Source organism: Cyrtonyx montezumae, unplaced genomic scaffold, assembly GCF_038088225.1.
Source record: "Cyrtonyx montezumae isolate F1298 unplaced genomic scaffold, pur_monq_1.0 scaffold_3, whole genome shotgun sequence".
Taxonomy (NCBI): domain Eukaryota; kingdom Metazoa; phylum Chordata; class Aves; order Galliformes; family Odontophoridae; genus Cyrtonyx; species Cyrtonyx montezumae.
The window spans coordinates 13221371-13247484 of NW_027072034.1; the positions used below are offsets into that span (position 1 = coordinate 13221371).

At 39.7% G+C, this 26114-nt stretch overlaps 1 protein-coding gene across 2 annotated transcripts in view; it reads right to left on the minus strand.

The window, feature by feature from the left end:
• Positions 1-26114, minus strand: part of TBC1D4 (TBC1 domain family member 4) — a 98442-nt gene that overhangs the window by 36964 nt on the left and 35364 nt on the right. For both annotated transcript variants that reach the window (XM_065744071.1, XM_065744072.1), the window contains exons 2-4: positions 6419-7021; positions 4987-5076; positions 1378-1482 (exon numbers count right to left, since the gene is read on the minus strand). In XM_065744071.1, coding sequence (XP_065600143.1) covers positions 1378-1482; positions 4987-5076; positions 6419-7021 — 798 coding nt within the window. The remainder of the gene's footprint in view (positions 1-1377; positions 1483-4986; positions 5077-6418; positions 7022-26114) is intronic.

The following is a 26114-nucleotide window of genomic DNA, read 5'->3' on the forward strand; positions in this document are numbered from 1 at the left end:
AAATTTTCACTAATAGTAAACACGACAATACCATCACAATTTTGGACATCAATTTATCATATACTCCTTGTGCAAAGATCTCAAACTATGTTTCCAAGTTTCTACCGTTCAACTGCAAGCACATTTTTGTCCTGAAAAAAGAGTTATCTGAGATTCTGTATTTCCTTAGTCTCCACTGAAAGAGGAGTTGTGTGGATGAAACTCCTTGAAACTCAGTTAAAAGTGTAACTTTTAATATCAAACTACAGTAACTCAAGGTTACTCACTACATAAAAAATAATGTCTTCTCTTTAGCTTCAAGTTTCTCCTGCAAACTACATGTAGTACCTCTCCATTATTTTCCTCCAACAACCAACCACCATTTAGCACAAAACCCCACAGACCTAACTCTTCTAGCAGAAATGAATTTCCCCCAGATTTACTTTACCCCAGATCAAAAGGCCACTTGACTGGCCACCACCTGGGAGTCTCCCTGTTTGTATTTTAGGGTAATGAAATCATTAAAAGCTGTTTCCCCATGCCTTTGTATCATCAGGAGGTGAGATTGAAGACAATACTTTAGGTTGTATTCATTTACTTCTTTCATCATGGCCAGCAGATCCTAGGTGCTCTTTTTGGCAATAACAGGCTGCTGAAAAATGAACGTCTGTCTCATAATACCAATATATAAGTTAAGAATAAGCTAGAAAAGGTAACTCCAATGAAAGACAAACAAAACAGTGCTAAGCATACAGATTCTGAAAACACTAGAACCTCTTAGGGCCAATGCAGAAAAGCCTACTAACACAGCCTACCTGACAACACAGAATTTGGAAAACACCAGGCTTTTCAGTTCTACACTGCCAAAGTCAAACTGGTGCTGAGGTCCAAGGGCTTGGCATCTCAAGGTAGTTCAGGGATGTTCACTTTGTATTGCAATGTGGACATTCCCATGCAAACCAGTACTGGATCACGTAAAGGGATTCAGAGATGTTTTGTTACCTCACAGAGCAACATTTAAATGTCTTTGAACCAAATCGTGCATGGTCAGATTTATCAATCAGTGTAGTATTTCATGTCAGTACAAATATTCCATTGATCTCAAAAGTCTCACATCAAGCGGGCACCTCTATCAGGTAAATCACTGGCACCATAATTCAGCTGACAAATATATCCTTTATGAAATCATTATTGAATTTCTTAGATAAGTCTACAGAAGGACAGAACGTATGTGTTCCCTATTTCTTAGTTTCAAGTTCACAACGGAGGTCTCACACCTATGAACATGTGACCACTGAGGCTCAGCTCACAGAGCAGAACAGAAATTTCCATGGTTTAGGAAGTGCTTTAGACACAATCTGATGGAAACGTTGGGATGGATCACTTATTAGTACTCACCAGAGACTCACTTGCACACTGGAACACATAGCAAACATACTGGCTTAACGCAGGTTCAGCAGACTCCCGGCAAATGAAGCCAAAGTGATCAACGTGTTTTATACCCTACAAAAAAAGAGTTTTTTATTTAAAAACAAAGAGCTTAAAATAGTTCAAAAGCAGCATTAGTGGACTATTTTTAAAACATGTCTAGTTTCCAAAGTAAAACTAAAACCAGGCACCAGATTCCAACATTTCTCAGCACAAAAATTTGAGAAACTATAAATACATCCTTCTAATGATCTATTATAAAACCTCAACAGTTTATTTACTTTTTTTTTAATAAGAAATTACATAAAGCTCTTTACACAATTGGAAAAACAGTTACACGGGAACAGATTTGTACCTGAATGTCTTCCATGAGGAAAACAGATATTCAGGGCACTCAACAAAGCAGTTGGAGGCTGTGTTTGGAACAGTCCCTGCAGTGAAGGCTGGAGGCACTGAGCCCACACTAGAATATGGGACTGGAGAAGCATCGAAGTAGCAACAGATCTTTTCTTACCTGTAAGGAAAGCCTGAACGACACCAAAAGGAGCAGGGAATATGCAGTGGCATGTAGAATTCCAACTGGATTCTTAAATTCTCTTGGTTTTAGACTGAGCTTACATACTGGAAGTTTCATGAATTCCTACACATTACTACTGATGTAGTATTTGAAGATACTATTCTCAAGAAGGAACGCTGTCTTGCTAAAAACAGCACTGAGAAGATCAAAGACAGCTGCTTCCTAAGAAGCATGATATTCCCAGTCTCAATTCATGGAACATGACTCACTATTGTTAAAGCTCTTGCCAATGTTTTTATCATCTAGGCACAGTAATAGCAGATTCTCTCTAGAAGAAAGCCTAATCCCTCAAGTTCAAATACATCAGAAAGCAGAACTTGGTTGCTTGGATCCATCTCCAAAGAAAACACCTATATCATAGAAGAGGGGAGGAGACAAAACAACTTGTCTGTGCCTACAGAGAACACTCCAGACAAAAGTGATAACACACTACGTGACAGACTGAACATATTGTTGTTACTTCCAGCAGATTTTAAAACTAAAAACAAAATTCCAGAGGTTATATCTGTGCTGTTTAAGGGACACTTAAGTGCAGAGACATTCTAAGAGTGCACAATTGCTGTTATTTTACCACAGTCCACACCAGTTCTGACTTAATCGAACCCATCTTCTCATAACATGCAGTCTTTGAAAGAATAGTAATAGTAATAGTAGTAGTAATAATAATAATAATAATAATAATAAACCAGATGGATATACATATTTTAATCAATATAACAGTGACGAGTTGCCTCGTTTTGCAAGGAAATTGTGTTTACTTAAGGTGGATCAGAGAGATGCCAGTTCCCTCACTGCTGACAGTGCCTGGACAAGCCTACTGCTGTCAGATTTGCCAGGATCTGCAAGAGAACGTGCATGGGGGAGAAGGATGTGACACGTTCACCACCAAAGCGTAAACAGTACGCTATGTTCTTCCACCACTTTTCTCCAAGAGTGTGGTCTGACTCAAAATGCCAAAAGCACACACACCTTTCTCATTTTTCTCAGTTCTCTCAAGGCCAGCAAGGCTGAAACAAGGAAACTTCTTCAGCTGCCTGATGGTGTACACACAGGGGTCTCTTGTCCGCTATATCTGCTGCTTTGACAATTATGTAAAGTGGGGATAACGAACTGAATACAGCCAATCAACCATATTGAAGCTACAGAATAAAAACACCTTTATTAGATCAGATGAAAAGAATCCAGAAAGCAAGCTGAAAATAACATCTTTTTCAGAGTTTCTAAAACTCCAGAGAACAAACACCGCTAAGCTGCAGTCAAACAATACATAGTAAATCATGTCCCTACAAATCCACAACAGAGAAGCCCTCTGGCTACCAGAGTTCTTGAAAGAAATAGTGATGAGTTTTATGCAACCAAATTCTTAGTCTTGAACAAGTTATGTTTCATTTCTACTAAACATAGGGAAAACAAACAAACAAAAAAACCCGACTTCTCTGAAGTGTTTCTGCATTAAATGAAAAGTCACAGTATTGTCAGTGTGTAAGTTATTCAGCCATGCAAAATGAGAAAAAACGTTTCTCCAAATGACAGCAAAATTCTCCACTCCCAAAGCCCAACATGCAGCACCACCTGACAATACTGACTGTATACAATTATTTTACTAAAGGAAAAGCTGTGTCAAAGGTCTGTAGTGCTCTTGCTGGTCTCCATCACAGAGTCATTAAGGTTGGAAAAGATCACTAAGATCATTTAGTCCAACCATCAACCCATCACACCACCATGGCCTCTAACCATGTCCCTCAGTGCCAAGTATGACACTTTGAAGTTAGCAGAACAAAGGCTGTCCACGTCTAGGACAGTTTGAATTCTCCCATTTTAAGTATTCACATGCAACACCAGAATCCAGTACGTAACAGCCATCACTTTTATTCAGCTCAGCACACCACTATTATTATTAGCACAGCCATACAAGAGCAGATTTCTACTTAGCATTAAAATGAAAGCACTTGGGGGGTGAAATGCAGGTTTGCAGTATGTCAGGAAGTATACTTTCAACTACAATAATAATGTTTAAGGCAGCCTGAAATGATGCATGTGCATGGGGGATGGCAGAAGTTAATAAAACAAGATCTCAGAACACCAAATGTCACAAGTAACAGCTGTTGAACGACAGCAAGATGGGAAGACAAATCCCTCAGCCTGGATATTTCACTTTTCATAAGACACATTTATTAGCTGGACAAAGCTAGCTTAACCTATTACCATATTCTCTAGAAGAAACGATGCAGGTAAATGCAACATGATGCATTGGACTCCATGGTCTTTTCCAACCTCAGTGATTCTATGATTCTAATTTTTCTAGAGAGCTGATCTGATGCGTTCCTCCTTTCACTCCAGGGGCTTTCAGAAGATCAGCTTTCTCAGAGCACTCTGAATGGAGATTAAGCTGCATCCAAAATTAAATCCAATGCTCTTCCAAAGCAGAACAGTTCATATTTGGCTTTCTGACCAATGATGACTGTTACCACCTCTGCAGCTCATGCTGATTAGCTTGTGCTCATATGTATTTAAGCTCTTTAGGAATGACACTGAATGTTGTTGTTCTTTGCAGTATCTACTCATAACTGCTACCAGACAACTGTAATCCCTGATTTGAATAACAGATCTCACTATTGTAAAAGCAAATCACTTCATCTGCTGCAACTGCTTTTGAAGCAATCACAATTTAATACCCAATTATTTCAGCTGTACTCCCCGAAGAAGTCTATGACGCTTTCCTGTCAAACTCTGTGCAGAGTTAATATACACATTAATCACAACTTCTCAAAATCCTATTTTTAAATTAAGGATTAAATGGGATAAAGCAGCAATCTACTATTAATTATAATTTAGACAGACAAGATAAACTGTTTAAAGTGGCCTTTGAGACTGAATAAAGGAGAATGCTGAGAAAAACTTATTTTTTCATTTTTCTGTAAGCTAGTAACGCAACCAAGCTGAAGAATGAATTAATTCCCTTTCTTCTGATAACCCATACATTATTTCCCATTAATGCTTACCTGAGAACATGAAGAGATATCTTTAAAATTCTTTTCAAGCACAACTGATTTAGTGTCTGGACTGATGAGGTTAACTTCAAATCTTCCAACCTTGAAAAAAAAAAAATAAAAGGAGAACAAGAAAGTCTAGTTTATGACCACCCTGGAGGCACAGTGCTAATGGCAACAAAAATGTCAAAATCTGCCTCTTTCCTGTTCACACAAAATAGTTTCAGCATACCAGCCTACTCAGGAGGAGTAAGGGTGCCATAATTAAGTCTATATTGAGTAATAGTATCTCAGCAAGAACATATTCCATTCAATAGGAAAAAGATTTGGAAAGAAGTCAGCTGCAGCGAGTAGACTTTTTCACTTTGAGTTATTTTGGTCAAAAGATGAGATATTTGGCAGATTATTAAGGTCTTTAATGCAATGTGGCTAAATGATATGATCCAGTAAAGAAAACAGCACAACTACATTTAAATAAAAAAACCCTAAAAACCCAAAACTGCCACCACCATAACTATTCCGTAGATCAACTGAAAAAACTGTGCTGATCTTAAGGTGATTATTTTAGTTTTTATACCAAATATGAGTGAGAAAATACAGGTTCTGCAGCAAGTTATCTTTCAGCTTTTCCAAACCTCTTCTCAAGCATACAGAGCTTTCTCCCTAGAGTTTAGGGAGTTTTGCAGCTAAATCCTTTTTATTACTAGTGTTAGTTGTGGTCTTCCAAAGGACTATACATTCCTACTTCAGTTAGCATTTCTCCAAGACAATAAAAGGCAAGAATGATCTTAAATGCAAATGTAAAGGCAAAAACTCAAGCATTTATAGCTCCCTGATATTTTAAGGTTCAAATTTTATTTACTTTTGTTTTATGGGTCATCTCCTTTAAGTGCCCTTTTGTTTTTTCTATACAAGCTTTGAGGATATCCAATACACTTCAGGCAAGACAACAGTGAGGTTGGAAACAAGAAGCCCTCAGTGCAAGCAGAGATACTACTCATCTGGGAAAGACAAGTTCAACATCAAGAGCTGGCTCAAATGCAAGGCTGCAAACTTAGAAGTTTCTTTCCAATTGAACAACAAAAAAGGATGCATTCATAACAAAATTGTTACGGATTATCTTTTTGAATGAAATATTTTTTTTTCAGCTGAGCCCAAGATGTCACCAGCACCTCATCAGATCTCAACCAGAATTACATATGAAATACTCAAATCTGTCCCTAGAAACTCAGCTTTTCTTGATCACGAGTAGTTTCTTAAAATCTGCTCGAGCTCATGAATTGTGCTGACTTTCTTAAAGCTCAGCTACTTTTATTCCAACTATTTATGAACACGTGCATTAATATTTCTGAGAAATCGTGAAACCACACCAAATATATGCTACCTATCTTACAAAACTTGTCTCAGCTTCACACTGGACAAGAGAAGAACTCCTAGGACACACCTGAAACAACATTGTCCTGTTCTTCTCAGAATCAGAGGGCTGAACATGACTGGGTGCACTTGCATGTCTTCTACGTGGCTGTATTTTCAGGTTTGCATCATGAACCCTTCTTTGCATAACTGCAGTGACACTGCTGCATCGGGAACGAAACTCCTGCTGCTCGTCAAAGCCAGAGTCCTCCAAAATTCGCTCTGGAAAGGAGCTACGAGTGTTGGCCAGGTTGGTTAAGTTGCTCTGGCTACCAATTGTAAACATCACAGCATGCCCTGTGGTGGTATTTGGACTTTCAAGCTCCTCAAATGGGCTATCCAATGGAGACGCTGGTGCATTTCCCTCACATAGGGGTAAGTCCAAACTTGACTCGTTATTCCGCTGTTCATTAAGCAGTTTCAGGCGCTGACGCTCATGAAGGCTGAATTTCTCAATGCAATCATCAATTAACGATGAGGGAGCTTTCTTGTGTGCCACTGTAACCTTTCCACAGTACAAGACCTCAAATTTTTGAGAGTTATAGAAGGCATCTTCACTATCTTTATTTGGTTTGGCATCTTCTTTCAGTGCTGCTTTGGAGACTTGTCTTATGCTGCTGATGACATCAGGAACCTACGGGACAGTTTAAAAGATCTCTTTAGCAGGCACAAATGAGAGCACAGATAAAGAAAAAACAGATTACTTAGTAGAGTGCTACTACTTCTTGTCTGTCAGTATAAAACCAATAAACTTTAAATTTAATATTCTGTACAGACTGCTTCTGAAGTGGAAGCAAAGCAAATCATTTCTAGTATTTTTCATATGAACCTTTTTCAGAATATAAGGTTTTAAACTACCAAAGCAATAAGCTACTGTCTACTGATGGAAGTCTGTATCTACTTTTTTCCCTCATACTTTCCTTGTCTCTTTTCTACAGCCCTATGACACAGCTTTAAGACTTCACTTTCCTGCTGTCTCAGTCATCACAGAACACACAAATCTTTCTTTTCTCCACTGTTTTTACTTACAGGTTCCTCCTACATCCCTGTAAGGCAAAACTACACATCCTTGTAGTAGAAGTTCTGTGTCAGCCCTGTAACACCCAGTCTGTTATGGACACTGGTTCTACCTCCATTTTACCAATCGCTTTGGAGAATGTTTGCCTTCAGTATCAGCACACTTAACATACAAGCTCCTTTTTATTTTGCCTTCACTGAAGAAAACTAAGACTTATGCAAGTCTATAAAAAGTTGATCAGAGTGGTTCTACTTCTTTCAACACTACCTACCTCTGGACAAACCCAGCCTCTCTGTCACCATCTCTCTTTCCCAGCAGGATAACAAGTGGCATCATGGTACATGCGTTCAGAAGGATGCGAATTACAATGAGATGCAGGGAGGCTATACTACTTTCCTTGCAAGAGAGATCAGTTCTCAGTGCTTCCCTATCCATTGCGATTAATCAGTAGTGAATGCCGTATTTCATATAGCTTTTTACCACTTGTATAACATTTGATTTTCTTTCCAAATGAAAGGAAGAAAAATAGAAAATGTAATTCTGAAACCACAACTCAGAAAATGAACTTTGCTTCCTACAGCGTTGCTTTATCCCAGTCATGATATCATCTAAAACATGCTAATAAGGCAGTGATCTTGTGTGCCAACACTTTTGCAACTCATGGTGGAAAATTACTTGGCCTCAACCACCATCTCCCATTACACACCTCTCCTCCACTGGGCATTCAACATGAATCTGCTCCCACTTCATCTGTTGCAAAACTAATCCAATTGCTCCATGATCTACTGACCTTTAGCTTCTGTCATTACAGACATCATCATCATCATCTTGGTTTTCATTGAGGCCAAAAGTTAGTCTTGATACAGTGCAGACAATGGGCTGTATTTAATCTTCATTCATTCCCACTGGCAAGCTGTTTTACCATTGCCCATTGTGCACTTCCTCGCAGTCTGTATTAGCTCAGCTGGAGGTGGACATCTCTCTAAGTATCCATGCTGATTCATCTTACAAGATATAGTTTTTCTCACTGACCATTTTTATTTTCACTCTTCCTATGGTCTGTGCTCAAACAAGCTCTAAAGCTTAAATTCTTTTTAGCTTTGTATGTTAGCAAAATTCACAAGCTAGCTCTCTCAATTAAATTTCCCTTGTGAAAATCGAGAATATGTTATATGTCAATTTACTTAGATTTTCTATTCCAAGCATAGTGATAATCATGATATTCAAAAGGCAGACATTCTACATGCAATTGATTGGTTTAAGCAATAACAGCTCTTCATGCCATCAACTTCCACTCCAATAACAGGGCTCTGTCACATACTCCTAACTTCCACAATAAATACTGGAGAAGAAATTCTGAAGTCCTTCAAAAAAAGCCTAAGAGCCTTCTAACGCAACCTTCTGCCAACAGATTTCCAAACAGGTCCAGGATGAGAGATTTTCAACTGTATCATAGTAGGAATACCCCCTCTTCTTGGAAATCTCCCACATATTCAATGGAATTGTATGTAGTTATAGTTCTTCTAAAGATAATAATTAAAAATTTCTACCATCCTTCTATGTACTGCTTGGTTTTATTTCCATCTTTTTCAGATCACACATACTCTTCAATCACTAGTTTTTAAGCCACAATTGCCATTTTCTGATCCCTACTCCCTTTATAGCTTTTGCTTCTACCTACCACGCTACAGTATTTTCATTTCAGCATTGAGGGATTACAGAATTAATGCAGAAGCTTCAGCTCATGCTGCCTGACCAATCTTTATTCCGTGTTTAGTTCAGGTAGCTTTATTAAGAAGCCATATATTTTTAAGGTGCGTCCTCATCAATATTCCCTTTCTTTTTCCATCTATCCACGGAACTGAAGTGATAAATCAAGGTGAAAAATTAGGACTCATTTCATCTCTGTAGTTGTGAATATTTTTTTTATGTTCATATGAATAGAAAAACAACATAATACTATCCAGTGGATAGGCAATATCCATCACATGGTCCAGAACCAGCTCCAGATGCTTGCTCATTATTTAATGTATTCTCTAGATAGCAAAGCATGAAGATCAGCTTCTAGATAGATACTAACACTGCTAGGTATTTAGTTATACATATGGATTTTACTGGTCTTCAGAGTAAAAGAATAACTGCATCCCAGTGATTATGTGCCAGCTTGTATTGTTAGAACGGAACTTTTTCACTTCCAGAACCGTGTTACCTATCAAGAACCAAGTGCTGCTGCCATTTCTTGAGCTTCACACCTTATCAGATTAAAGTATTTTCCAATAATGTTTGACTTTGGGAAAACACCTTAATCAAGTGCAATCTGAACAACAGTTTGCATCTATGCTTTTCTGAAATGCAAGATACAGGAAAATTTAAAAAATTATCAATTGTGGCAGCCACGCCAACATGGTTTTTTACACATTTCTTTAGCATAGGTTATCATGTTGTTGGTTTTTTTTATCACTATATTTTGATTCTCTCTTTATTACCAGAAGCCCTAGTCACCATTAAAGTTACACCACCAAAGTTGCCTAACTTTTTTTGGATTTGAATATTAGCTTATTAGCTGTTCATGTTGAAATTGCAGGGCAAAGTTAGACAAAAGAGTAAGCAGAATGGAGATTAAAAACAGTCAACAGGATGAATCAGCTTAAATATTTTTAGAAATCAGTTTAGTAGTATTAAGAAGACAGGCTAGGGAAACACACAAAACTTATTGAAGTGCTTTAAAGCCCTAGTACTTCCCTACAGTAGCTTTATGAAATTAAGCAGCTAAAGGGGAGAAATGGGATGCTTATTCCTTACACTTAAATGGACACTTTACATCTTCCCAGTCATAAACCACTAGCAGTCAGTTACAGTAGAGCAAAAAGGTTAAGCAAGTTTTTATATAGTTGTTTGTTTGTTAGTTTGTGCATTCACCTATATACAAAGGAAATGATGCTTAGACGATTTAAACAAGTGATTTATCTAGTGAATTCAGAAATTTTGTCATTAAACTTAGAAGAAAATTACTTCAAGCAAGGAGACTGGTAGAGGAAGATAGGCAGTGTATTTGCAGAAGCATACTTTTAGCCCTAACAAATCCAGCAGAGAGAGTACTGGAATTCTGCAAGGAGAGTTAATTCTCTCAGGTCCCATAACCCAATACTGCTAAGCAGAAAAGCAGAATGACTAAATTCCAAAGGGAGACGTAGAGGGCTTCTCAGGTGAAGAAGTATGAGCTGATAGCTTGATGGCACTTTTCTGGGACAGTCATTCTCAAACCATGAGAAAACAGAAGTGTAATATAGGACATAATTATATTTATCACTCATTAAGTTTCCCTAGATTTCTGAAAAGTAGCACACTGTTATATGAACACCCATTTTTACGGTCACACACATTTTTATGAAGGGTAGAAAGGATGACCCAGGAAACTTCCAAACTGTCAGCCTCTCCTCAGAGCTGGGGAAGATCATAGAACAGATCCTCCTGGAACCTATGCTAAGGCACACAGAGGAGAGGGAGGTGATATGGGACAACCAGTATGGTTTCATGAGGGGGAAGTCCTGCCTGACCAACCAAGTGGCTTTCTATGTTGATGTAGCTACATCAGTAGACAAGAGAAGAGCCACTGATGGGAGCTGTGTGTGTCCTTGTTCATTACAGGGTGGTGTTCAACCAGATGGCCTTTAAAGGTCCCTTCCAACTCAAAGCATTCTGTAATTCTATATTATCCATCTGGACTTCAGTGAGGCTTTTGGACACAGTCCTCCATAATATCTTTCTGTTCAAACTGGAAAGACATGGATTTGATAGGTGGGCTATTCAACAGATAAGAACAAGTTGTGAGATCGTGCTCAGAGAATGGTGGTCAGTAACTGAATGTCACTGACCTCTATCCAGACAAGCGGTATCCCTAAAGGGGTCACTACTGAGATTAATGCTCATCAATGACATCAACAGTGGGATTGGGTTGCACCCTTGGCAAGTTTGCAGATGACACCAAGCTGTGTGGTGCAGTCAACATGCCCGAAGGACAGGATGCCATCCAGAGAGACCTATATTCGACAGTGGGAGAATGTCTTGAGGCTCAACAAAGCCAAACTCAAGGTCTTACACGTGGGCTGTGTCAACTCCTACTACCAATACAAGTTGGGAGGTGAAAGAATTGAGCACAGCCACGCAAAAAGAATGTGTGAGATTCAGGTGAGCTTTGTTCCCTTCCAGGATACTGACAGATGCACACATTTATGAGGAGACTGAAGTGGTATTTCAACTTCAACACTCTCAAAATAGTGCTCATAGTTACTCCTTCTGAATCTCGGTAACTTAGTGGAACTATTGAGATGTTATCCAAGGCACTGAGATGCTATCCAAGGCTAACAGTTGAGAGCAATTCTTCAGCAATGTTTAAGAGCCAAGAGAACTCAAAAGAGCAGAGGTCCTTCTTTAGGGCCCATACCAAAAGCCCTCAATGTGAAGAAAATTGCCTCCAAAACATGGTTCCACAAAAACAAGAAGTATAAGGTGACAGTCAAGTAAGAATATCTCTGTAACAACATCAAAGAGATAACATCTCACTCTAGGAAAACATGATATATTTGGTAAGTCAAATTAAGGAAACAGTCACTTGGGAATCCAAATTAAATCAGTTATTATGTATATTTGAGTAGCATAGCATTGTATGAATCACCCTTTACCTAGTTAGATCTGATTCAATATGTGGTGATTCAATAAGGGACATCAGTTGCGCTCAAATCAGAATGGATGTCAGTAGTCGAGTTCTGCATTGCTTACAGTAAGATTCAGCACTGAACACTAGGAATAAAATGTAATAGGCATTACACTCTTTCCTGTGGACTGTAGGACTTTGGAAAGCTGAAACTAAAAAATGCAACAATTTTAGCCACGTGACCCTTCAGTCTATTCTATTCGCACTCGGCAATCCACGATTTTGGTTATACAGACATTATGAGCTATTGTGAAGCATAACCTATTTGTCCAGTTAGTTCAGATTAATGCTGCAACACTTAACCCTGGAAACAAAAAAAAAAAAAAAAAAAAAGAAGAAAAAAAAAAGGAAGTAAGGTATATTAATATATCCTAGATCTGCTAATTCCAGCCCTGCAGTTCAGTCTTCATCCAATCCTGTCCTTTGTGACTACATGTCCTAGTTTCAGCTGAGATAGTTTACTTTCTTCCTAGTAGCTGATAACAGTGCTGTTTATTCGTTTTAAGATGAGAATAATGTTGATAAGACATCAGCATTCTGATTGTTGCTAAGCAGTGCTTACACGAAGTCAAGGACTTTTTCCAATCCTTGTGCTGAAAGGAGATGGGGGGGAGGACAGAAGCAGGAAAGCAGACCCAAACTGGCCAAAGGGATATCTTATACCACACGGTGCTGTGCTGAACAATAAAACTGGAGGAGCTGGCTCAGGGGGTTGCCATTGCTTGGGGAATGGCTGGGCATTGGTTGCCAGGCAGTGAGTAATTGCATTGTGCATCATTTGCTTCGCATATTCTTTTATCGTTACTATTTCATTGTCATTATTACTATTATTTTCCCTCTCTGTTCTGTCCAATTAAACCATGTTCACAATCAACCCATGAGCTTTATCTATTTCCTAACTCTCTCCTCCATCCCAGTGGTGGGAAGTGAGCATATAGCTGCATGAAGATGAGCTGCTGCTGGGTTGTAGAAGGAGTATAAACTGTACAAAGTGCATACAAATACAATACGAGCAAGAACCATTCTACCATACATCAGGAAGCATAACAGTGTTCAATACAGAGATACTTTCATGAGGGGAATATCAGTTAAACTGATAGATCTAATGCAAGCTCTTTCATCTGACTTAATTAAAAAGAAACTGTGCAAGAGAAGACCACATGAAAATAGTTAACATCAAACTGAAAGTTTCTTAGAAATTCGCATGTCATGCAATGTGATTTTTTGCTATAAGGTCCAATTTTATCAACCTTGCTTTAAAAAGAATGAGAAACTTAATTATTAGGTGCTTACCACTCATACCTCAAAGTTGTAAAATATAGTGTATCAAGCCTGCTAAATCGTGCATGCTGTGGCTTTCCTCTGTGCTTTGTCACAATTCCAGGCAGAGTATCTCCATGGAGACACTGCACGCTTTCTTGAATAGCAGTGGCAGAAGTCAGAGTGCTGGAGAAACAGACTTTCTCTGAATTTACAGCAGCCTTCACCAAACAAAAGTGGAGCTCCCCTCTTTGCTGGAGAGTTAACATTCAAATGCTCCCAGCAGCAATTAACACTTGACCATTTTAAGCAAAAAATAACATTTTAACGCTATGGATACTGCAAAGAAAAGCAAAACTCATTTGCTGGACAGTTTCACATCCAGAGCCACAGAGCTCACTATGCCACAAATTTTCCTGTTTCTGATTTCTGCAAATTTCAGACTGGAATTCAGGAACAAAGCAGAGCCCCTGTTCTTAGCATAAAGCTTAAAGCCATCAGCACGAAGGGCTAATCCGACAAATAAGCCTAATAACTCTGGCTGCCTAATAACAGCAGTTCTAGTAAGGAGATTATGTGTAAAGCACCAGAGCCACTCTGCCCTTCTTACTCCACTGCCCATCTCCTGGTGGTATCAGCTCTTTGCAACACACAGTGAAGGGAGACAAACCAATGTCCTGCATGTGGTCAGTACCTTCCGTTGTGGGCTCCAGCTCAGGAGCTGAGACATGTTCAGGCAAAGCTGTCACCAAACCTTGGTGCAGATAGCACAAACGCTCGGCAGCAGGTTCCTGCGATCAGTGAGAGTGGGAAAATCCCCTCTCAGGAGGGGCCGGCAGTCATCTGGCAGCGCTGAGCACATCTACTGCTCAGCTCGCAGCCTGGCAGCGCAGTAGACATTATGCTTCAGGGGCCAAGCACTTCCTGGCCTGGGACTGGGAGCTGCCTCTATTTCAATAGCTGCAGTCCCACTGACGATCTATCTGTGTGTATTTGAAAACAAACAGAACCCAGAGGAACAAAGAGAAGCAAGATGCTATCCCAGAATTCCAATCTCCTTGTTTTGCTCGTTATTGAAAGTTCAATATCTAGTGATTAGAAATCAGGCTGACGTGACTCCGTTTTCAGCTAGGGTTAAGCTGTACAGCCACAAGATGGGAGAGGAGAAGCCAGCCACTGCAGTAAAGCACAAGCAGAGACAAAATAAGCCACATATCATATCCTGCTGTGTATCAGGCATTCGACACTAAAGAAAGGTTCTTATCTCACATAAAAACACATCCAAATGCCAGCTGAAACCCATGCATCAATAGCTTCTCTCAACTCAGAAAGATGGAAATCAAACTGCTGTAACTGCTTGTTTCTCTGATACAAGTGCTTTTAGAGCCATCCAGGCAGCACGGCACTGATCACACACCTCTGCTTCAGTCTGCTGAATCACACACCGGGGACAATGCTCCAAAAGTGATGGCTATTAAAAATGCATCTTTCTCATAAAGAGATAAAAAAAAAACAACTCAGAGTGATTCAGTGTAGGCAGTCACACAATCGATTTGTTAGCTTTGTTTATGTCAGGTATTTAGAAACTGGTGATATATAACTCAGATATTTAAATTCTGTTAAGAATTTGTCTCCCTCAGCTGACTTAGTGCTGAAGGAATACCAACATCTTCAGTTTTACTGAAACGAGGATTTGCAGCCAAGAGAAAGGCTATTGCAAAGGAAAAGAATAACAGGACTGCTTAGCCTTTCTGCAACCCATCTGCATTTAGTGTACGTACAGCTTACAGAACACTGAGTCAGGCTCTCAGCAGGCAGTAATAAACTTCTTGCATCAACTCTGAATCATTCTGCTGCAAGTCTGCGCTAACATAAAACAAGGCCAGTAGCACGGAGGCCAGAATATGGGCTCTGGCAAAGAAAGACCCAGCAGAAGCAGCTTCTAAAGCTTCCAGCTGACAGTCATCTCTGGCAGCCAGTGTTTCCATGCTTCTGCTGTCCACGAGTGCAGCCAAAGCCTACAGCAAGACACAAAGAAAAAGCCAAAAACCCCTTTCAGGATTTCACTCAGTAAAGTTCTGCTTACAGGAGACACAGTTCACCTCCTATTTGCCTGGGTTATTCTGTTTTTTAAGTCTCCATTCAGAACCCAGTCAGGTTTGCTTCTGAAGGATTACTATAGAGCAATGCACTTGTTTTACTCTGCTACTCAAACTCATGCCACATTTTTGGGACATCACACGTTCCTGCTGAAGGCAGACCTGAAGATGATTATGCCAGCCTGAAAGGAGAGATATTTTTAGATAGACAAGATAAAAATTAAATAGAAAAAAAAATCATTTGTCAAAATTAATCTTATTTGAGATCAACCCAAGAATTACTTGCACTGTTTAGTCTCAACGCAGTCGTCAGGCAGAAAAGCCTACAGAAGTTGCACAACTTCCACTTAGAGAACCCTCCACGTTACCTAACGTGCTGCTGGAAACCCATGGATCACTGCGTGTGCTACACACACACAAGATGCTCTTGTGCCAAGTATCCAAATTCAAATAAGCAGTATAATGATAGAAGATGGATCAAGTTACTTAACAGGAAAAAATGTGTTAAGTAAGAAGTACAAGACTGTTCGGATGCCTGAGCAGACAACAGATGCCTTTTTTTATACTTGCATGCTAGCACTCCACCAGGGTATAGCAAAGAGCATAACGGGTGGCAGTGCAACAGGAACACTGCTTTCTGTGAGGAAGGCACAAATGCTATTTTGTGCCTATGTTTAGGCCAGTCAAACTTTTGCTTTTCCACCTTTCAGAGACAGCTCACATATGCACTACTTGAATACTGTGCAATCCAAAGAAGTGTCGGTACAGATAAGCACAACTGTCTGGAAGATTTGTATGTTCTTCCTAAGAGTATGATGAATATTATCCCAATTCAGCTACTGGTTATATAGTGTGACCATATGCAAGTATTCTCAGGTTTGTTTCCAAGTTCAGGATGTAGCCCCAGGGAAAAATGAGCAAATTACCGCTTGCTTGCAACATCTAAAACTTCCCCGCTGCTTTATCCCAAGTTTTCCTCAAGCACGAAAGCACAAATTCAGACATGAAACATGAATTCACTTCTGAAAACTGTGTTTTGAACTTAACTGGGCACTTCATTTTCTAGAAAGATTTACCAAAGGCAATGTTGTTTTTCAGATCTCCAACATTTTTAACACATACCCTATTTTTAAAGGAGCTTTCCGGAGAAGGTGGTCACATGGACCTCCCAAACAATTAATGCATTCCCTACATGCATTTCCTGAAAAAAAACAAAACCAAAACACTGCTACAGTTTGGAGGCATTTTGCCCATTTATGGCCAGTCCTCAAATGTAGATCAGAACAAAAGGAATTTCCTTCTACCTTTAAGGTGCAAGTGCTAAGACGAGTAATTACTCCATACATGATGTTTGAGGAAGAAGCAGATTTTTTTAACTCAGTAATTTTAGACAGAAATTCTCAAGATTTTAATTTTCAAAAGATGAACTAACATAATATGAAATTAACACTCCCTGGCAGAGTGGCTTCTCCCCTAGTTGACAGATCAAGGTTTCAGTGGTGGTTTCACACAACAATGAGTCCTAAAATGAGTATGCGTCCACATTTCATTGAAAGCCACTCGTATCTGACTTCTATGGATGGAACATGACAGAACATCTAGTCTGACCATTAAAAACCAGTTAGGTTTTTTTTTATTTTTTCCCACTTGATGCATTCCCAAGTCTTAAATACAGCAATAAGAGGTTTTAGACTACAAACTTTTACAAAAGGTTTTCTTGAAACTTCTTTTCAAGACTCCTTAGCTAGGAAGAGCACTCACCAAAAACCTGTGAAAGACAGACCTACATTTATCAACCAGTGTGCACAAAGGAGAAAAAACATGGACTGCAACAGCTTTTCAGCAGCTTCTCTACCCTTGTCAAGTAATTTTCACTGTTTTCTAGTAAGTTCAGAAGCACGCACCTGTACAAGTTCCAGCTTGCATGATAATCACACAGCTTACAAGAAGAATTGCTTTATCTTGCAAGACTATAAAACACCTAAACAGACAGTATACAATCACATTTTCCCAGATAACAAGCAGCAAATGACCATAAAATGAATAGAAGGAATGAAAAAGCCTCAGGATTGAGCCAGATGCTGAATTCTCAACTGCTTGGAGCACAAGGTGCCTGGCAGAGCAGGAAGCATTCACTTAACCTGGTTTCCTCCAGCACTGCACCTTGAATGCAATTGTTGAATCACTGCTTTGCCTGAATGATGGGCACAGAAAAATTGCTGACACCATGCCCGAAGGCGTAGCAAGCACACCACAGAACACCAAGCACTGCTCACAGGGAGTCATGAGTCTAATCTTGTCAATCTCTAGCTGTTATGATAGTGTGATTTCATCAGCTGCTTATATTAGCTGTGAAAATAATTAAACAGTTAGATAAGGCATTCAAAATTAAATCCACACAGACAGCTGAACGTATGAGAGTACCTCAGATTTAATAGTTGGAAGCACTTATTTTAATTTTTCATGCAGAGGATTCCAAAATAGCTGCAGAGTTGCCATCAATAGTATAAATAAATAAATAAAGCACAGCTCATAGGACTCAGGGTTAATTGAAATGGAGATGCTTTCCCAGAGAGCTCGAAGAAGTATAAATACAGTAAAACAAGATTACTGCACCAACGCTGATACACAAGATGAGTAATCTAAGGGGAAAGAGACCCAGGAGACCATTTGCATATATTCCCAAAAAGCTTATGGGAAAGTTGTTTTGGTTTGCTTTTTTACAGAGCTGCAGGCAAAGGGCACGAAGACAGTTAGCATATAAAGCAGAGAACACAACATCTGATCAATAGAGAGAATCAAGACAGATGGAAGGGAGCTGAAGACATGCCATGGGGCAGGAAGCCTTGTTTTTAAGCAAACATTTTCCTTTACCTTAGGTAAAATAACATTTGCAGCGTGTCACTAATTGCTGCTGATAGATACTCCTCGTCTTAGTGCTCCCAACTAATCTTTGTTTTCTCACTTCAGTAGGCATGGTAGTTATTTCTAAGCTAGCAATTGCCTGACACCATAAACTGTAAGGTAGTCCATCCAGCACTGTGAAGGATTCAGGGAACCAGCTCCTGCGGCGAGTTCCTGTCTCTGCAGGTCAGCCAAGGAAGTCAGCTGGAACTAACTTAACAGTGTTAAATTAAAACAGTGTAAATTTAGCTTAGATTTTGGGAAAAAATGTTTGACTTGAGAGGGTGGTGAGGCCCTTGCACAGGCTGCCCAGAGAAGCTGTGAATACCCCATCCTTGGGAGCGTTCAAGGCCAGGCTGGATGGAGCCCTGGGCAGCCTAAGCTGGTGGGAAGCAGCCATGCCCATGGCAGGGAATTGGAATTGTGTGAGTTTTGAGGTCCCTTCCAACAACCAAAGCCATTCTATGATTTTGTGAACTTGCAGAACTAATGCAGCTAACAGCATTCACAGCAAGAACGGTGGCATGGGCTTTATCACATCCTAGCAGTAAGACCATAAACACTCCAAGGATTTCTGGAATCTCAAAGCCCACACTGCTTCACCACCTCTGGCAACATCTCCGTCTTCCTAGTATTAATAGAACATCTTACTTGGGTAAGGTAATAAAGGTATATTCCTTGTATGTACAGGAGAAGGGCAGCAGAGACCCAGTGTATACGGTTTAGTGAAAATGTATTTAGATATGACAAGGCAATTGCTTTGACATAGCTGTTTCTAACCTATAATCTAAAAGCTCGCTTCAGGACTCACGTGGGGGACCACTGAACCAACAGAATTCTTATGACAACAAGTTATTTTAAAGGATAATGGAAATCCCACTTGCTTCAGAAAACTACAGGAGTTTCTTAAATCATTTCTGCTAGGATATTACTTCTCATGGTCAGCTGTCATCAAAGTGTGAGTGGACTGTAAGTAACTTCAAGTTTAAGAAGGAGGAGTGAGAGTTGTTCTTTCCTAAAAAGACAGTTTCCTCTTGACTGATGACTTTAAAACTCATTTTATCCAGTTTCACCGTTCTGCAGCTGAATCTATTTTTTTTTATTACTTAAGATAATTCAGATTATGAAATACTTATTTCTGCAACTGCAATTCAATTTGCTGAGGAGAGTTAGCAGTAAACATGAGGCTACTAATGGGAACAGGAAAATAAGCTCCCTAGAGGAATGAACTTCATTCCTCCTCCTTCTCCTCATCTACCCTCTCTCCCAGGGGAGTATCTCCTATCTGGGAATTATCTACATTGGAATTTATTCTTGGTCATGTCTGGATGCCCTGTTCTCCCTGAAGTCAAGGATGAAACTTGTTTTGCAAATCCAGCAAGGACACACGTCACTTGTCTCAATGAGAGTAAGCACATCTCATAATGTATCTGTTCATCATATTTAGGAAGACAAGCTTCATCTTACTTCCAGAGCTTCAGTCTCTTGAGTCGGGGGAATTGGCATGCATGCCTTCCTTTGTATGCTGTGTCACCTCTAAGGGCTTCCAGAACGATCCCCTACTTTTCCATACCGTAGACGTTGTGTCTCTCTGTAGTTCATCAATCTCCACTTTGAAGCTTATCCCAAATACGACAGAACCATGCAACATTAGTTAGATGTATTATTCTGTCATATGTAGCATAGTCTCAGGTGCCACACTGTGAACTCGGCCTCTCAGGGAGCTGAAGCTAGCCTAGTATACAGCCCAATGTCTTCTGAAAGCAAAACCACAGAAAGAATTTACATCATGCATAAACTAGTTACTTCAAAACTGAGTTTTACAGTGAAGCAGGAATAAAAGATTCACTGCTTATCAAGAGAGCTTCATAAGAACTATAAACGTTCAGAAATCACGTGAAGTCAGCTAGCCAGCAAAGCGTGAAAAACGTCCAATTCATCTGGGAAGCTCAATTAAATTCATAGACTAAGATGGAATTGAGTTTGTAGGGGTTTTGCAGAATCACAGAATTGTAGGGGTTGGATGGGACCTCTGGAGATCTTCGAGTTCAACCCCCCTGCAAAACAGAATCCCTACAGCAGCCTGCACAGGTCCAAGCAGGCCTTCAATATCTCTGGAGAATTAGTAAGTGGTACGTGAACAGAAGTCAGTAAAGCTCAATATATTAAAATCTCCATATGTTTAGATAAAGAGGAATCAAGCTGCCACAAGTAGGATTACTTTTTTTTGTGTACAGGGAGGCTACTATAAAAGGATTATGATGCACATTAATGCAATAACAAATTGTAAGTTAAAGCAATATAAAAACATAAGCAAACACGTCCGTTCTTCCAAATAAAGTGCTTGGTATGTAAAACATTTTTAAGTGGTATATGAGAGCCAGCCAGGGTTGACACTGGCCCAGCTGAGGCTGCTCCACTCAGACAGTTCAATTCTTGTAAAATGATTTTTACATCCTGTTTCCCTTCATGAGAGCACAGGGAATGACTAGCTCAGACTTGGATGTTCAATTTTATGCTACAGTAAAACTATTATGGTCCTTTTGAAGAGTATATGAGGTGATGGAAAGTGAGCTTCTACTGCCCCTACTACACCAGACAACTGATCTCAATACATGCTGTGCAGAGCTGCGATTTCATTTCTCTCTGTTTGATCTGTAATCTCCATTTTTACACATGCTTACTCTTTCCAAGTAGTGAAGAAGTATGAAAGGACCTATTCTATGCCAAGATCCTTCTGCTTATCTCAATCTATGCTCAGCCTGTGTGACTGCTTCAAAGATGCACTACAGATGAAGAGCTATTCAAATCACTCACCAGCATGTAATGATTGAGAAAGCATCAGTTTATATTAGTTGCAGCTTCATAATAACTGTTCACCTAATTGAAATGATGCCTGAGGCTGGCCACAGCGGATAGGGAATTCAGAAGAACAGAGTTGCTGTGAGGAAATCATGAGGCTCAACAGCATTTTCACATGTGTTATAAAAAAAAATACTACCCAACAGCAAATTGAAACTTGTGCCCTTTTTTGTACTAACTTCACAAGGGGAAAGTACTTCAAGAACCCACTAGAAATCAGTTCAAGATCAGTTCAGAACATACTAAAAGAAGAGCTTACAAAAAAGTGTTACCTTCAAGCTCAGCTAACTAAAGGAACACAGATCAAATTCTACTATAACTTGTTAGGTTGACATGTCTGAAAAGGTTTTGGTACAAGCACAGATCAAAGAACAACAGTCCTCCAAATAAAAAGTTCTCTAAAGCATCAAGACTGACTGCTCATCACTTCTGGAAATCAGCTTGGCTCAGATGGATAACTAGGTAAGCAGGAGGCTAATTTCACAGCAGAACTTCTAAGACACATTAGATAATAACAAATATGTCTGATAATGACATCCTGGTGTAATACATGAAAGCGCAATACAAAATGTAAGAGTTACAAGACTTATTTCCAATGATAAATATTAGATGATTACAATTCAGATACAGGTGAAGAACAATAGTGCTAGCATTTGGGTTTTATTCCTGGACCTATCAATACAGGCAAGAAACGAAGACCAAAGTAATATAAGCCAACTGTAAAAATTATTTTACCAGAAATAAAGTCATCTGCCAGACAATTATTTTTTTCCAGCAGTCTTGTACTGTTAACATGTAGCTACACTAATTACCAACTGTGGGTTCCCAAGCAGTTATGAACCGCTCATGCTTCACAAATTGCCATGCCTCAATAAAACTGAAGGGATGCACACCTTCCTCTCAAAAATCAGGATTTCCCCCTACAGTCTTTAACACTTATTTCATAATCTGGAAATCTGGAAAGAGCTGCCACTCTTCTAAGAAAAATAAAAATAAAAATAAAAAAAACACCTTGCTAATCTTTTACCTGAATTATGGAAAACTCAACTATTTAATCCAGCAAACAAAAAGCCATACAGATATTTGGAAGAATACTTATGTACTACAAAAGGACTTAAAAAGAACATCCTTTATTTTATAATTTCTTCTACAGCCTTACTTTCTCTGTGGCAAGCTTTTCTACTTTCTACTACTTCTTCTTTCAGAAGATTAAAGTCTTTAAATTGAAAAAAGCTTCAGAAAACAGAGGACACTCGATGGAGAAAGCTATCCACTGCTTCTAATTCACGTTCTATGATTTCGTTTTCAGGGTTTGATTCACTTATGGTTTTTAGGGGAGGAAAGAGGACATGCAGCTACTAAAGCAGTCAAATCTCAAGACTTTGTAGTCTCGTAAGAACAAAGTATACGAGTAGTTAAGCTTTTACAAATCCCATATTATGTTAAAACATGGAAGAACACAACACTTTGTGCTCTGCAGTTCTCAGAAGGAACCTGACAGGAAGCCGAAATCGTGGCTCATGCAGCTAACAGCTCACTAATACCAGTGTAAGAAGAAAAAGCACATAATTACTGACATAGTACCAATCCACTCAAAACAAGCAGAAATCTGCCTTCAGAGCAAGACCTGATATTATAAGGGCTGAAATAAGTTAGGGGAAGAGATGAAAGAGCAAAGCAACTCCAGCTGCTAAAAGCACACACACACTCTCCAGGCACTTATCGAAACGTCAGTGGATAAAAAGTTTAACTGTATTTTTCACCCTGATTACAGAGAGCACAAGTGGAAAGCCTCGAATTGACTCAAATAACTGCATGAGTAGTGATGAGAGGGCAGGTGTAACTACTGCCAGGTGGGAACCCTCCTCAACAGCTGGCACTAAACATGCAGCCAACAAGGAACAGACACACCTGGAAGCTGTGATGCTGAAGAATTCCTCTAGTATTTTCTCAGGATACCACATTAACGATGCTTGTTACAACATTTGTCCTTCATAGAATCATACAGTCTTTTGAGTTGGAAGAGACTCTTAAGTCTATCTAGTCCAGCTCCCCTGCAGGGAACAGGGATACCTACAGCTCGGTCAGGTTGCTCAGAGCCCCGTTCAGTCTGACCCTGAATGTCACCAGGGACAGAGGATCCATCACCTCCCTGGGGAACCTGTTCCAGTGCTCCATCACCCTCATTACAAGAAAACTTTTTCCCAACATCAAGCCTAAATCTCCCATTTTACTTGGAAACTAATTTTCTGTGCCTATCACAAAGGACCCTACTACAGAGTTTGTTCCCTTCTTTTGTATTGCTCCCCTTTAGATACTGAAAGGCTGCTATCAGGTCTCCCTGCAGCCTTAAAGCTGTAAATAAATAAGATTGCAACATCACAGTGGTGTTTTGCTTTTTTTTTTTTTTTTTTTTTCAGGGTCTACTTAGAAGCTTATGCCCATAAAAGGTAAAAAAATTCCAAATGTTCATTTTTAAGTATCATAAGTTCTCCCATACAAACACTACCCAGCACTTTCATAGGAGCTGTGAGCAAGTCTTCCCTGAATACTGGTAAAAACCTATGGCTATGAGATTCTTCATAGCAGCTGCTGTTCAAAAACTGGCTAAAAATGGAGTTTCAGAGCTCTGAAGTCCACAGGTCACTTAAAATATCTAAGAGATTGAGCAGGAGAAGGAGCTGCTCTTTCTAATACAGTATATCCCTTATTCACTTTAATAACAAAGCTCTATTTATATTACTTCACTGCTTATCTGAACACTGCCCTCCATTATCTAGCAAAACATATATTGTCCTTTTATGACAAAACACTGCACTGAGGCACTATTACACTTCCACAGGCCTGGAGCAAGTGTACTGAGCCCCATTACAGGCACTGCAGTGATAGTTAAAGGAGGACAAACACGTGATGACAGCAGAGAGCTCTAAAAGGAATTAGGTATCCAATGCTTGGTTAAAGTTCAATCTTTCCTGAGTAAAAATGCTGGGCATGGTTGCTGGTGGTGCCTTAGGGAAACTGTATGTAAAGAGCAAAACTCCACACAAGCAGTGTTGAAAGAAGTGCAAGAAACAGTTCTGCAAACACCTACGTGGCAGAGAAAGGAAAGGAGAAGGTGCTTCAGATACTGGAGCAGGGATTCTCCCATAGCCTATGAAAAGGATCCATACCAAAGCAGAGGTAAAGCATAGGGAGGCAGGAGCAGAAGAGAGCAGTTATGGACTGACAAGGACCTGGATTCCTTGTTGCCCCGCACTGCTGGAGAATGGCAGGAGTGAGTGAAGTTGAGAAGAGGAGGAGAGGAAAGATGTTTGTTTTTGTCTGTTTCTCAACATTTAAACTGATTTCAATCGGCAAAAATCTAATTCTCTCTGAGCTGTGATGGTAACTGGTAAATGATCTCTCTTCAGATCAACTTATGCATTTCTCCTCATTTTCTCCTCCTTCCCAATAGGAGGGGATGAGTGAGTGCCTGGGTGCACGCCTGTCTGCTGGACAAGGTTGACCCATCACAGATGGTTAAAAAAGAGATGCTTCCCACTGTCATTACTATCCACATATTGTTAAATAGATCTCTCATCTTCTTCTAACAGCCTATTTTTACCTGTATTTAATCACACTGTTCCAACGTAGCAGCAGTCCCTGAACTGAAAGGACAACACAGATCCTATTGCATGCCTTTGCTACCAGGGACCAACTGAAAGATGCACTGTTAGGGGAGACTTCTAACTTTAATGCAGCAAATGATCATGTGGCAACCACTAACTGCTGCCTCCACGCCTGCTGCTTTGAAGCAGTAGCTTACTTGTAGGGCCGTTCTTAAGCCTCAAGGCACCAGCAGTGCTTTACTCCAACAGAAAGGAGCCTTTTACACCTTGACCTTTATGTTTTTACACAGCAGTCATTCAGCTGAGTGTTATCAGCTACCAGTTTCCCACGCAGACAGACGAGAACTGGACAGCAGCATTTTATTTTGAGGTCAGCAAGGAAGAGAGCAAGAAACACCCAGCCACATGCAAAGGAGCAGTAAATAAACCTTGCAGCATGCACAGTGGGCTTCAGAACACTTGGCAAAGGAACAGAGGTGTGGCTGAGCGGCTGCCATGCCCAGCCTTGTTCCTATTGTTCTGCTGCTTTCTCAGAGTTCATTGAGGACCCTGTGCAAGCGTGTTTAATTTTCAAAGAGGAAACTGAAAAGTATTCCTCACCATATTATGAAGTGCAAAAAGTGAACTTGTTTACAACTGGATCCATTATACTCACAAGTTGTTTTACTTAGCCCATCTGCATAGCAAGGTTGCCAATAAAAGGTGAAGGTTACAATACTGAATTCATTAGAGTCTATCTGCTTGGAGGAAAAAGAACTCACTTTCTAGAGATGTTCAAGATGAAAAATGGAAACCACTGCTTTTTCTGGCAGTAAACTACTGCCCCCTGTCCCACCAATGCTTCTGCATTGTAAAGATACAGGCTTTAAGCTGTCTCCTTTCACATCCATGTCCAGAAGAGTCCAGATCATCTGCTTTCTAGAATGGTCTCAAATTCGGCCTCAAGATTAACATTTTATGCACTTAACATGCAATGCCTTAGGTCTGATACACATCAGCGTACAGCAGTATGATTTCCATACCGTAACTGCGAATGCCATGCAACAGAAAAAAGAAAAAACATCGTATGAGAATTACTACAACTTGTGCTGCAACTTTCTGTATCAAAAATTTCAAGCAAAATTAGCCTAGCTAATATTGTCCAAAGGCTCTTGGGTGGGTGATGGATGAATTTTTGTTTTGTTGTTTTCTAAGTGAATCACTTTACCTAACCCCTGACAGCAGACACAGCTTGTTTGTTTCCTCGGAAGAAAGAGGTTTCT